We start from the raw sequence: 13,933 nt of genomic DNA on the forward strand, positions 1-13,933 counted from the left end.
ACTGTACAGCTCTTATGCTTTACAAGCTTCTGCTAGTAGCTACAAAACATGCCTCTGGCTTTTTCTCAAGATGTTATCCATTTCTTGCCAGTTCACATTCTTTCATCTTTAGCTAGCAGCTTCTGGTCTCCCATCGAAGGCGAAACTCAAGCTGATCCTGCTTAGTTTTTTGAGTCAAGGTGAAAGCTCAATCCTCAGTCCACCCTGTATAATATATTTTTTGCAGTGCGGCAACAAACTGTACACATTATTTCAAGTGTAGTTCCCCTGTATATTTGTAGAGGAGTAGTTATAGTATTAACAGTCCTATTTGTGATCCTCTTCCTATTGACTGCAGAATGAAATTTGCCATCTTCACAGCCATTGTGTACTGGGTCAACAATTTCATTGAGCTGTCCAATGCAATCTCTCACTGACAGTTTAGGTGCCATCAGTGTATATCTAGAGCTGGAATTCTTACCCCCAAGCTGGAATTCTTACCCCCAAAGTGCATCATTTTAGATTTACTGACAGTGAATTGGACTTTGCATTTGGTTGCCCATTACTTAATTTAGAGAAGTTCATTTTGGTACATTTCAATCTGCTTTAATTTTTATCTCCCATAGTAATTTGGTGTCACCTGTGAACCTGGCCCCTCTCTGTTCATACGTGGTCTGGATTTAGGAGTGAACAACATAAAAAAACAAAACTAAAAATCTGGTCCTGGCACAGATCTTTGGAGGGACCTCACTTTTTACTTCCCTCCATTGTGAGAATTGCCTATGTATTCTTAGTTGCTTCTTTACCAGTCATCAACCCAGAAAAGAACCAGTCTACTTACTCTGGCTGCTAGGTTTACTCAAGAACTTTGGGGAGGAACTCTGTCAAAAGCTCTTTGAAAGTCTAAGTATATAACTTCAGTTGATCTACCTTTTCAGGTGCTTACTGGTGCTCTTGGAAAACTCAAGATGGTTAGTGGAATGGGGCTTCTTTAGCGGTAACCATGCTGATTCTCTTTCAGCATGACTCTTCTAGATTCTTATAATTTTATCTTTAGTTATGGTTTTCACCAGTTTGCCTGGAAACAGCATTAAACTGACTAACCTTTAACTTCTTGGATCCTTTTTAATATTGTGACATTGCCCACCTTCCAGTCTACTGGCACAGAGGTTGATAGGATAAATGACATATTTTTGTTCAATAAGCAGTTCATGTTTGAGTTCTTTAAGAACTCTTGCCACCTGGACCGATGATTTAATTTTTAATTTGCAAGTACAGTGCAAGAACAGTGATTTTTAACCTGTTTCATCTCATGGCATACTGGCAAGAAACTAAAATGGTCCAGGCACACCATCGGTTTTTTGGCAATTGATAAGACGCACTGTGCTGATGGAGGGCTCACATCTCCCAGTTGCCCTACTAATAAATGATCCTCTCCCAAATTCCCTCGGCACACCAGTGTCCCATAGCACATTGAAAATGTGCTGTGAAAATGGCTGCTGTCTAGTACATAATCCCTTGCCACTTCTGTTTGAGAAGACCTTTCAGGAATAGATATCTGCCCTATATCTTCTGAAGTGAAAACAGATGAAAAGAATTCATTCAGCTTCTCTGCTGTCTTAGTTCAATCTTCACTTTTGTTTTCTCATTATCCAGCTGTTCAGCTGCCTCCCCAAAGCTTTCAGAAAAAAGAATTAAAAAGCTCTTGTTTTCCTTGCCTCATATTCTTTTGTTTCTTTTGTCAGAGATTGTGTTCTCATTTGGACAAGGCTTCTGTTATAGCTTATTTGGCTCTCAAGACCTATGGTAGCCATCTCCTGGACCTGGTGGCAGTTTCCTACTTAGTAGTATTCATTCACAGAACTTCTTACATGCAATCCTTCTTACATGTTAATCCTAATTAAAACAGTTGCACTTACTTCTGAGTAGACGTGCATAGGATTACACCAGTGGTTTTCAGATTGGAGCGTCGCAACACCCCAGCCTGAAGGCCCTGGCCTCTTCCCCCTTAAGGAGCAAGGAGGCAGTGAGGAGGCAGCGATGTGATCTCCAGGAGCTCATCACTGGCTGGGATGCACTCACCAGTCCCTGTAGCAGCCATCCTGGGGTGTGGGGAGCCCTGCATGAGCGCTTGCAAGCCCCCCCCGGCTTCTAAAAGTGAAAGTGGAGCAATTGTACTCCACTTTCGGTTTTGTGGAAGTGGATCGTGATCGCTCCACTTTCACTTTTGATGACCTTGGGAGCCCTGCAGGGCTCCCTGCACCCCAGGATGGCTGCTTCAGGGACTGGTGAGTGTATCCCAGTCCCTGCACCCCCATTAGTAACAACGCAATCCTGGGGATTGTGTCGCTGACTCCCCCTGCTCCCATCAAGACTTACTGTGGTTCAAACTCTCCCTGAGAGTGTCTCCCTGAGAGTTTGAAAATAGCTGGATTACACTGTTGTAGTTTGAAAAACAGGGGAAAAAACCTCCATGCACTATAGAGAGATTCAACCCTCTTGACAACATGACCTACCAATTGTTTCCATCAGTCAGTAAACTAGAGTTCTTGTGAAATGTCTGAAGGTAAGAGTCATCAAATGTTTCCAGGCTATAGAGTGAAACAATAACTGCCTTGCATACCTGAAGAAAATGGCATGCGACAAAAGGTCCTGTGAATTTTTCTTCAGGTCCTTCCTAGAATCCTCAAGTTGAGTAAGACGTCTTTACCTGAAGTGTCGACATGTTGATGTCAGTGTGCAGAAACTGGCAGTGCAAAACTGGTAGCACCGTGCTTCACACGCAGTATTTCTTAAAGGAGATAGTGGGTAGTCTTGTAAATGTAAATATTCTTGTTCCTATATTGTGCTAACTCTGCAAGGAGACAAAGAGCAAAGCTGAGAAAAAACTGTCCCCATGAGCTGAGAAAATATCTTCCCACCCCTTCATGTTGTGGAATATAGAATATTATTCAAGGAAGGAAGCTTTTTAAAATGGCAGGAGCTTATGCCCCAAATGCTGTATTTGCTATTTGTTTGTTACAGCACTGAACAATTTAACTTACTTTGGAAAAATAAGGATGATAAAAATTGTGGCTCAGTTTGTATTAATCCCAGATATTGATACTAACCTGACAAATACTTCTGAAACTCAATCATGCTAAAAAAAAATCATCAGATATTTCATCTCCAGATGAACCCCTAAATTCATTTCAAAATTTGCTATAGTTGAAATTTGGTGGTGACCAATAACAGACTTGAAATGTGTATTTTCTGACTTGCAGGTATGAAATTTCTTATTGAGATTCGTGTTTTTCTCAATGCCCTGTAAGTGCACCTAAAGCATGCCACAAAAGTTATTAAAATTTGAAACAGAGAAAACCTTTAGCCATGTCAGCTACAAGAAGCGGGAAAAGTCGTTGACAGACCCGCTAGGAGGCATTGGTCCCAGTTGCACTCCCAGTCACAGCTGGTGTTGGAGGTTGGGCACTGGCTAAGGGCCCACACTCATCAGGCAGCCCAGTGCTCTGTCAGGGGACAAATAAGAGGCACCATGTGTAACCCACTGTAGGGCTCCTGCCACTACTCACTGTAACATTATTGTAACACAGTCTGTATTGAACTGCCTAGATGTGCAGTGTCCACTCTTCATAGCAGATAAGCAGGTCACCACGACAATCTACATTCTTGTCACAAATCTCTCACTATTTTCCTAATTCATAGAAAATACTAGAGGAGGTCTGTAATCCCAGAGACCTGTTCCAGGCAGGGGAAGATACGGGCTCATTGTTAAAGGAGTGGGTCCCTTTTAAAGGATAACTTCTATCTTTCTAAGAGTGTCTTCCTTTCCTGAATCTCATTCTCCATTATAGCAGAGGAACTGTCATCAGAAATCTCTCCGCTTTTCCAGGTCAGCAATTTTGGCTTCAGCAGAAAAAACTTGTTCAACAATAGCATTTCCATGCCCAATAAATAGTTTTATATATAGTCATATATATGGCACTCTGCGATACACTGGAAAGCAACGCATCTCAGATGGCTTTCTCCCTTAAATAGTTACTGTGTTCTGGTTTTTTGGGAGAATGGTTTACAGCTTATTTACTTGAAAAGCTAGCATTCTGGTGCTGACTGCAGCCAGGTTGATCTCTGGAACATCTTGATTGGAGCGCGTTACTCTTTCACTGTTTGATCTGTACTAGCTTCCTTATAGTGCAGTACAGTAAGGATAAAGCAAGGTGCTGGTTGTGACCTCTTAAAGCAGTGTTCTCAAACTGTGGGTCGGGACGCACTAGGTGGGTCATAAGCCTATTCTAGGTGGGTCTTCATTCATTTCAATGTTTTATTTTTAATATATTAGACTTGATACTACCATGATATGTAACTGCATTTGGGAAATGTTACAGATCAAGCTACTATGTATATTCTTTTAACAACGATAGTAAATGGGTCTTACTCCTGGATAAGCGTGGGTAGGATTGCAGCCTAGGATTGTTAAAAATTTTCCTACTTGATGGAAATCACTTCTGGTCATGACATCACTTCTGGTGTGTCCTGACAGATTATCATTGGAAAAAGTGGGTCCCAGTGCTAAATGTGTGAGAACCACCGTCTTAAAGCCTTAGGTACTTTTAAAATCTACTTCCACAAGTTTCTGCCTGATTATTAAGATATTTGGTGGGAGGCTTGGCTCTATGTGCTGACATGTGCAGAGGCTTGTTTAGCATGTGGTTTTTTTGTGGTGGCAACAGCATCCAGACCATGCAACTTACTGCCCTGGGAGACTTGTGTTGCACACATTCCCCCCTCTCCTAACTTTCAGGTGCATTTTAAAAAGACTGTTTAGTTGGGCTTTGGGGACTGCTGTGAGCTGGATGGAGGTATCTTTTTGTAGTGGTGGCTTTATTTTGGGTATTACATTTTGTTGTAGCGTGTTTCATATTAGCCATTTTTGAGGCCTTGAAGATGATAAAGCAACATACAATTTCGATTTAATAAATTTAAGATGCAATCATATACACATTTTCCGGAGAATAATCCCATTGAACAAAGGATGTGCTTCTGAGTAGACGTGCATAGAATTGCACTTAAAAGTGTTAGCTGTTCAGTGAATTAGAAACGTAGTGTGAACCATTGTAGAAGTTAGCTTTAGGAGGCTGAGAAAGTTGGACTGAGTTCAAGTTTGAGAGTAACAAGTGGTGCTCGTCTTAAATTTAGCAGGGGGAAAGTAACCATCTCTGTTAACACCAGCATAGTTCCGAGCACTGAACTATGGTTCCAGACTGATTATCCGTGAATTCAGGAGTCACGGTTTTATCTAACCGTAGGTTCCAAACCCATGGGTTCAACTGGACCTGGTCTCTCGAAACATGACTGGAACTGTATTCTGGTCGTGTCTGAAGGGCCTTCTGAGAGCCCGGGAAGCTGCACCCCCCCCCGCCCTTCTGAAGGTCAGAGAGTTTCCCCTGCTGTCAGAAGGCCCTCCAGGCACAACCAGAGCATAGCTCTGATCACATATGGAGGATTATAGGGTGCCTGACCTGCGAATTTGATTATCTGCGGGTTTCTTCATCCACAGGAGGTCTGGGAACAGAATCCCTGCCAATGCTGAGGCATAACTTTATCTTTTTAGGGGTTATTTGCTGGTATTTCTTATGCATTTTTCAAGATTATGAACTATTTTGGGACAGGAGACCTTTTAATTTAACTTGTCTGGAAACTGCTTTCAACTTTTGTTGAAAATGTATATAAATATTTTTAATAGTCAAAAGTTTAACCATCTGTGCAGAAGAATAAAATTAAGTGAATGCTTTGGAAAATCCATTGTTAGAAACATTTTAGTGAATGCAAATAGATATGAAATCAAAGCACCTTAGGAATGATAATGTTTTTATTTAACTTAGTGTTTCTCAAACTGGGTTGCAACCTGATTTTTCATGGGTCATGTAATGTCACCTGCTGCCCTGCCCAAGCTTCTGGGTTGCCAAACTCTGTGATGAAGGTGGGTTGTGGGTTGGGAAAGTTTGAGGACCACCGGATTAACTTTCAATGTTCAGTGCAGTTCTGTTGCTGTAGTGGCCACTGCTCCTATCAGATAGTATTAAACGTTTGCTGTGTGCAGCATTTTTATCCCACATGAATAGTTTCCATGTAGTGGTGGTATTTTGGAAGAGCAGTGATAACAGACTAATGTGGCAACAAAATCTAACTTTTCAATATCGTCTTATGTGTGGCAAAATTATTGGCTTCTGCGGTTTTGTTTCTTGTACTACAGATTTCTGAGTAGTGTTAGTAGTACATTGTAAAATAGCACAGATCTACCCTAGCAGCATACTAGGAAAAGAAGAAATAAGGTTTTCCTATTCTGTAGCGAATTGGTTGAAAGCTTTAGCCTTCAAGACACACTTGCGAATAGTTGTTTTGCCTCATTAACCTTTAGGAAGAGTTACAGAAAAGAGACCAGAATGCAAAGCATTTGTAAACTGGACATGTTGGTTCTTTCAGGCCATGTACTACTAATGAATAGTATAAATTTATATGTTCAGGCTTGTAAAAATTTAGAGAACCAGTCACTTCATAGTGATAATCATAGAAAATGCAAGCTGTAAAAAGAGTAATTGAACGTGGTTGTGTGAGAAGGGTAGTACTGGTAGTAATTTTATCATAGGCAAGTGATTGGATATTATGTTCTCCAAGGAGGAAAAGTCTTGTGTCTTTGGTTGTATTAGTGAAGTAAATCTTATGCATTTAAACACCTTCAGGAAAAATATTTCAGAAGGATGAAAAGTGAATTGCCTTAGCGTAATGTGTCATAAATGTGAATAAAAGTTCGAGTCACTGGTTCGATACTCAGACTGGTCCATCAGAATGGGGAGGAACATGGGTGCTACAAGAATGACTAGTTTCTAGACATCTAGGGGTAGATGGGGATTGCCTTCCTGAGTCAATTTATAGTACCCATTAAGGTGGCTTATATAGAGTCTGTTTAATGTTTTAATTTGAATAAGTTGCAAAGCAAAACATTTAAATATAGAAGGAACTTGTGCTGCTGTGTGTTACTCTGAACCTTTGTGGAGCACCTTCCTTATGAGTACAGCTGTATTTTTTGATAACTAAATAAAAACGCAAAACCACATTGTAATAAACTCCATGTTTTTCATACATCTCTATCCATAGTTAATGAGTTAGGAAAACTGGTATCATGTATTCAGTTGTGACAAACACAGAGCATCGCATTTTGTTTTTAATTCAAAAATGAAAAACACCAAATATCTCTAGTTATGAGGAAAGGCTATGTCTGTTGAAGCTGTAGATGTCTAATACTTTTCCAAAATGCCAAGAGCCTCAAGCTGAGGCATTGTTATCAGTGAAACCAAAACAAGTAAAACAACAATGCCATTTTCAACCATTGTGCTTAACACAGACAGAAATTCAGAGGAGCAGTAGTTTAACCAGTCTCCTAATGGCAGTGCAAGGGCTGTGATTGATGACAGTGAATTTGTACTGCAGGACTTGTTTATTTAAGTCTTAGTTTTACTTGGGTGTTCAGCCATGCTGGGAATGATGCTCTAGTTTACTAGGATTTGTGTTTAAACATAGTGACTAATCCGAATGTTTGAAAAACTACTGGATCTTCACAGGTTATATATTTCCTTTGTGAGGGGGTAAGGGGCTTTTCTTGGAGAAAAGTCATGTTGTCATACAGTGTCTTGTGATAGAAAACCAGTATATGTGCAAGCTGTAAAGAGGGGGCAGAAAAGAACAGCTATCTGCAGTATTTTCTTGCCTCCTAGTTTGAACATACCTTTGGAATTTGAGTGGATGGCTGGTGACAATCACTAGTTTTCCCAAAACATTTTATAACTAAAGTACAATTTGCCCTTTGTATCCGTAGGGAATCTGTTCCAGGTTCCCCCCCCCACAGGTACTGAATTCCATGGATAATAAAATCCATTGCGGGGGTGCAACATGGCACCATTATTACTTAACTGGGAGCTTTGTCTGGTCCTCTGGATGTTGTGTGTGACATCTGGTGTACCTGGGTGGGTCAGGGGTGCAACCCGGGGGGGGGGGCGTCATGACACCCCCATCTGCTTATTTTTTTATAGGTCTTTCAAGAGGTGGGGAGGACGTGCTTCGTTTTCAGGGAAAGCCAGAAGTTCTAAAAATGTTTCTTTAGAGAGCCTTCTTGGGGCTGGGGAGGCCGTGCGTGGCCTCTCTGGTCCTCAGAAGGCCTCCAGATGCATCCAATGGGGGTTTTAGCAGCATTGGAAACAGCAGTTTGTGGTCCTTTGTGGTAGCACAGGGGCCAGGATCGCAATTGGCACAACCTCCCCATGCCTCAGAACACCTCTAGTCATGACTGCCAGCATGAACCAGAAGACACTTCTAGTCGCATCCAGGAGGCGTTCTGAGGCCCTCCAGCTGTGGGATTTGGCATCAGTGGATTTACAAATCTATAGGATGCTGAGTGCATGGATAAGGAATGTTCACTATATGTTTTAAATTAAAAATATGTACAGGTATCAGTGGATCCTCTGCAGTTTCAGTTATCCCCATGGATACCCACTTTAAAAACTTTTTAAAGAAGTGAAGGAAAGACTCAAATAGCTTCCCCTACCATTGTGCAGCAAGAACGCTGTGTTTTGAGGGCTCCAGGCAGTCTTCTGAGCTCCCTGCGGCCTCTTCTGGGTCAAGCAGAGGGCCCTCCCTTTGCCCAGGCTTGCCTCTGGGTAATGGGGTTCTCCCATATTCATATACTATCTTTTTTGCCAGCCAAGGGGACTCTCAAAATTCAATTTCATTTGTAAACTACATTCATAATAATTCCTTATTTGAGACTATTAGAATATCACTGGCCAGTAACAATGGAATGTGACACTTTGGAGAAGCGCTGTACCATGCATTAGGAACATACTCTTCAGTTGCATCTATAGGAAATCATTGGGGAAGCGTCACTGATTGAATCTCTGCCTCAGTATATCTCCCCAGCCCAGTGTGAAGCTGAAAGAGCAAGTTAAGATATGAATGAATGGAGTCTTATTTGTTAAGCCAACAAAGTATGCGAGACCTTTACAAAGTTTGCTGCTTACATGGTTCTGTTTTTAAGGAGACCAGTTTTACTTGTGATTTTTTTGCTTTTTTGGCACATGAGTGAAAGTTAAAATGTAATACTGAAAGATTTTTTTGTGATTGTTGAGTTGGAAAATGATAACTGACCAGTAAATCAAATAAGTAATGCATGCCCTATCTTTATAGATTTCTGAGGGATGGATGTTAAATTTTAGTGCTTACTTCTGCAGTATGTACAATTTTAGGGTGTCATATGAAGTGTGCAAAGTCACATGTTTAAATTAAAACAACTCGGTTTTTTAGATAAAAGGAATAATTGAGTACTCAAATCACAACTGAAGACCCAGTCCTATCCAATTTTCCAGCGCCAGTGCAACTGTGCCAATGGGGTGTGCACTGCATCCTGTAGTGGGGAGGCAGTCACAGAGAACTGCTCAAGGTATGGGAATATTTGTTCCCTTATCTTAGGGTTGCATTTTGGCTGCACTGATGCTGGAAAGTTGGATAGGATTCGGCCCTGAGTCTCTCAGACAGCTGAGCCTGGCTGTAACATAACTCAGAACTAATAGAAAAGCGGATCATAATGCCTCTTACATCTCTCCAAGCATTTCAGTTATCACCATGTAACCTTCAGCCACCTGACTCACTTACTTTATTTTAAAAATTACAGATTACATACCCCTGCCCCTGGTGGGATGCTGTGGTTAATGTCAATATACCAGGCAAAATTAAACAAAAACCCAATTGCTGATTTGGGGAACTGGCCAAGTACAATTTCTGCCTTGATCATGCAATCTTAAGCATCTCTTTGTGGAACTGCTCCCACTGAGTTCCATGGGGCTTGCTCTCATGTGCATTGTTTTTATTTATTTAATTTTTTTAAATTTAGAGGCCCAAACACACCCAAATATGCAAATAGTAATGCATACAGACAGAAGCCCTCTCTGGTATGGAATGAACAATCTGTCCTTTTTTAATTAACTGAATTGGAGATCGGGTGAATTAACTTAGCACATTCGTTAAATTATTGTACTTCACATGTTCTCTCAGTAATTTTTATATCAAGTTTGTAATGTGAGGAGTTTTTATAACAAACATTGTATTTGTTTATCATAGTTTGTTCAGTAGTTCAAAAATTGTACAACTCGTACAGAGTAATTGGTTCTAGTCTTAGATCTGAATTGGTGAGGGAAACTGAGAAGAAACTTATATGAACTGTTAGTCATACAAATGCAAGTATCTACAAAAGCAAGCCATATGAAAATTAGAACTGCAACACAGCTGCATATTGTGGCATGTATGTACTATAGCATGCTCACAAGTGGGGACAGCAACATGTGCAATACAGTACTGCCATGTGTAGATAGATGCAGCATGCATCAAATATAATGCATGCTATGTGCATGTTGCATGCAAACACAGACCATATTGAGTGAACACATCTTGCATCTCATACACAAAATGTGCCACGTGCACTCTGTAACACGTGCCAAAATAAAGACATTTTTGTTTTGGGAACCTTGTTCTACCTGGGCAACTTCAGTTTCGCAAAACCCTTGAGCTAGGATGTGTGCCATTAGTGATCTAGAATTCTAGTGATCTAGAATTTAAACTTTGAAACAGCTGAGTTAGAGCAATTTTTCTGAAATTTGGTCCAAGTATACCCCTCATAAGGGAGATTTTCCATGCTAAGGCATTCAGTAAATGACAAATTCTTTTGTCGTATCACTTTTGTAATCTTTTATGCATCTTTTTCCATCTTTTTAATGATGGAAATATCAGAACATGCCTTAAATATACATTCATTCCAACTAAATTAGCACCCATGCCCAGTTGAGTAAATTTCCTTTTCAAAAAAAGAAAATTCTTAAAGTCGGCAAACCTTTTGTTTAAGAAAAGAGTTGCGATGCTTAAGAAGTCACTCATGTACCAGAAATCATGGAAATAATACCTTAAGTTGCCCACCTTATTTGATTCTGCATCATGTAGGCAGTAAAACACATTTTACATTCTTGATTTTTATGCTTGCATGAGTTTAAGCTATGCTTATGTGGGAGGTTTGTTGCCACGCTTAAGAGTTTTTGGTATCTTCCCAACTAGCAATGTGTTTTTTCTCTAAAAGAAAAATGAAACAAAACCCCAAACTAGCAATTCTTTCATTGGGAGCTCCCTTCATGAATGGAAGGAGTGTTCTGCTTATGGAAAGGAGAATAGTGCTTTTATGAACAGAGCTCCTGATGGTAAAAACACTTAGTGGGAATTTATCATTAGTATTTAAAAGAATGTATTCTATTAGTTAAACATTGAAATTGCAGCACTGTCTCCACCTGCTGAGAAAAAGGATTGGGCTGTACAACTAAGGGAAAGCATGGAACCTAGGAGACTCCCATGCTTGTAAGTGACCACAAATGCTGGACTGTAGAATGAAGGTGGGCAAAGCAAGCCTGGGTAGGGGGTTTGACTTGATTTGCAGGAAACCTCTCTGAACTGGTCCGCGGCTTACAGTGACACATCAGACACTTCCTCATGCACATATGGATGCTGGTGTTGTCCTCCCCGATATAGCAGCCTCATTTCCAGATGCCTACATTCCAACACTGTGCACACTGAAGGTTGCATAGGCTAACCAATCTTGCTGGATCTGAGCACAGTCAAGCAGTTGTCATGTCTAGGAGCAGTGCAGGTTTCAAAGAACTGCTTCTCAATGGATGAAAGAGCAAGTAAGCAGAAAAGCAAACTGCCTGTTTCCTTCTTCAAAACTATTCTCATGGAAAAAAGTGATGTAATAAAGGGGCAAGGAATGTTCTGTGTTCAAAAAAGGGTGGATAATCAACTTTTTTAAATGAAGCTGAAAACAAATTTATGGTAAGACCAAATATGCATTATAGTTCTTTGCAGAATTTCCACACCCTAATGGGGCTCTTGGACCAAAACATTTTCCTCTCTCTTCTGTAGATCATGCTTAGCTGTTGCTGAAGATGGGCATCTTAAGTTACAATTTCCATGCTTTTGAGATGCATGAGTGAATTTGTAAATGTGTTAACCCTTGTTCTAAATCAAAAGTTTTTTGATCCTAGAATGTTCCCAATGTTCAGCTGAGTACCCACAAAACAAATGGCAATTCTGGACTTGAAACTTCAGAATCCAGTTGTAATAAACTTGTATATGTATACCAGTGGGTCACTGTGGTGCATAAGTGGGCACAGCATTTTTTTTTTAAATAAAGTCTGAAGGGAAAACATTGAAAACTTCTGGAAAGCAACATGACTGGAAGAACATCCACATTTTTAGAGGTGAGCATGATTCTGTTAAACTAGACTTCTGTATAAAATTGGGAGAAGTTTAATACTCCTTAGTGCCTGGTGATGGAGGATTTTTCAAGGTCTCCAAGAAAATTTCTTAGACAAAAATTTGTATGAGATAATGAAATTTCAATAATTTTGAGTCAAAATGAAGTCGATGAAATTTCAATAATTTTTATTACAGGAAAACATTCAGAGTAGATGGGATGCTGACGAAGGTAGAAAAAACGAAGGGAGAACACGACTTGCAAAGGTAGCATTCATTTTATCAACAGATACACTTCAGTGTTTCAGTAACAGTTATTTCAACTACCACAGATATAATGGAATTAAATATGTGTCATTAGAACTCATACAAATGTATGCCGTGAAGTGTAAGATAAGATTGAGGAGCATTTTTCTTGTATTTTGATAGTTTTCAAGAACAAAATAATATTTTTATCTTATTTTGAGACCTTAATTCCAAGTATTGGGTCTAATATATCTAAGTAGATAGATTTCTAGCAAAATTTATTGGCGTTTGTTTCTCCCAAAATAAAATATGGACAAACTGATTATGCTACAGAGTTGTAGGGGGGGTGCATGTGGTGTTCTCTGTTACACGTGTACGACCACATTTAGCACTTGACTGGACTGAAAGGAAGCACAGCAGTAAGTTGTGAAACGAAGATCCATGCACAAAAGAGGAATTTTGCATATTTTCTTGCATGATGGAGAACTAAACAAGAAGTTGGAGGTAAAGCAGTCTGCATATCTTGCAGTTTGCAGGGTATTGATTAGGGTGTGCCTTCCCATCCATCCTGCATTGCAGATGGCAGTGTACTCCATCTACTGTTGCCAGCCACTAGTTTCACGCAACACCTTGTTTTAAAACTATTGCTTCATAGAGGCAAATGTACATATAAAAACCTTGTAATAAAGTCTTCAAGAATAAATCCTGCCAGACTGTCTTTCTAAAAAAAAAAAAATGCATTCTGAGAATACTGTGGATGTAACATGCCTTGACTTCAGTAAAGCATTTGACAACCTTTCTCATGGTATTTAGGTTAACAAATTTTTCACATAAGGGCTACATCATGGTACTGTTGGGTAGACTGGAAAACCATATTTGGAGTACCCACCAGCCTGGAGAGGTTTCAAGTAGAGCTTTGACTTGAGCCTAGCACTCTGCAACGTTTTTATCAAGGGTGTAAGAAATGAAATTGGCAGAGAACATGAACCTGGAAAGGAAAAGTAATGTGTTAGATAGAATAAAATTAAGAATAAAGATAGAACTAAAATTCAAAACAACCTTGACATAATGGAAAACTGGACTGAAGCTAAAAATATGAAACAAATGCAAAAGTCTGCTTTTAGAGTCCCCTCATCAAAAGCATGCATACAGAATGAGGTGGGGGAATACCTGACATGGCAGTAGTTCATGGGGGAAAACATTTTAGGGTTTGCTTGGATAATAAGCGGATCTTGAGTCAGTGGTGTGATGCAGCTGCTAAAAAAGGCAGGTGCAGTTTTATGCTGCATTAATGGAACTATAGTTTCCAAGTCACAAGATATTCTGGGCCAAATCACTGTAGGTTGAAGGAACTACATATGTTTTTAGTCTG

The 13,933-nt window shown here is 39.9% G+C and overlaps 1 protein-coding gene across 2 annotated transcripts in view; it reads left to right on the forward strand.

Moving 5' to 3' along the window:
* SUZ12 (SUZ12 polycomb repressive complex 2 subunit) overlaps positions 1–13,933 on the forward strand; it is a 56,474-nt gene that overhangs the window by 4,414 nt on the left and 38,127 nt on the right. Inside the window, exon 4 of one of the 2 annotated variants that reach the window (XM_066617624.1) lies at positions 12,514–12,582. The exons of the other annotated variant lie outside the window; for it this stretch is intronic. Within the exon in view, the coding sequence (XP_066473721.1) occupies positions 12,514–12,582 (69 nt within the window). The remainder of the gene's footprint in view (positions 1–12,513; positions 12,583–13,933) is intronic. 2 annotated transcript variants of the gene reach the window in all.

The sequence above is a fragment of the Tiliqua scincoides genome, chromosome 2, assembly GCF_035046505.1.
Source record: "Tiliqua scincoides isolate rTilSci1 chromosome 2, rTilSci1.hap2, whole genome shotgun sequence".
Taxonomy (NCBI): Eukaryota; Metazoa; Chordata; class Lepidosauria; order Squamata; family Scincidae; genus Tiliqua; species Tiliqua scincoides.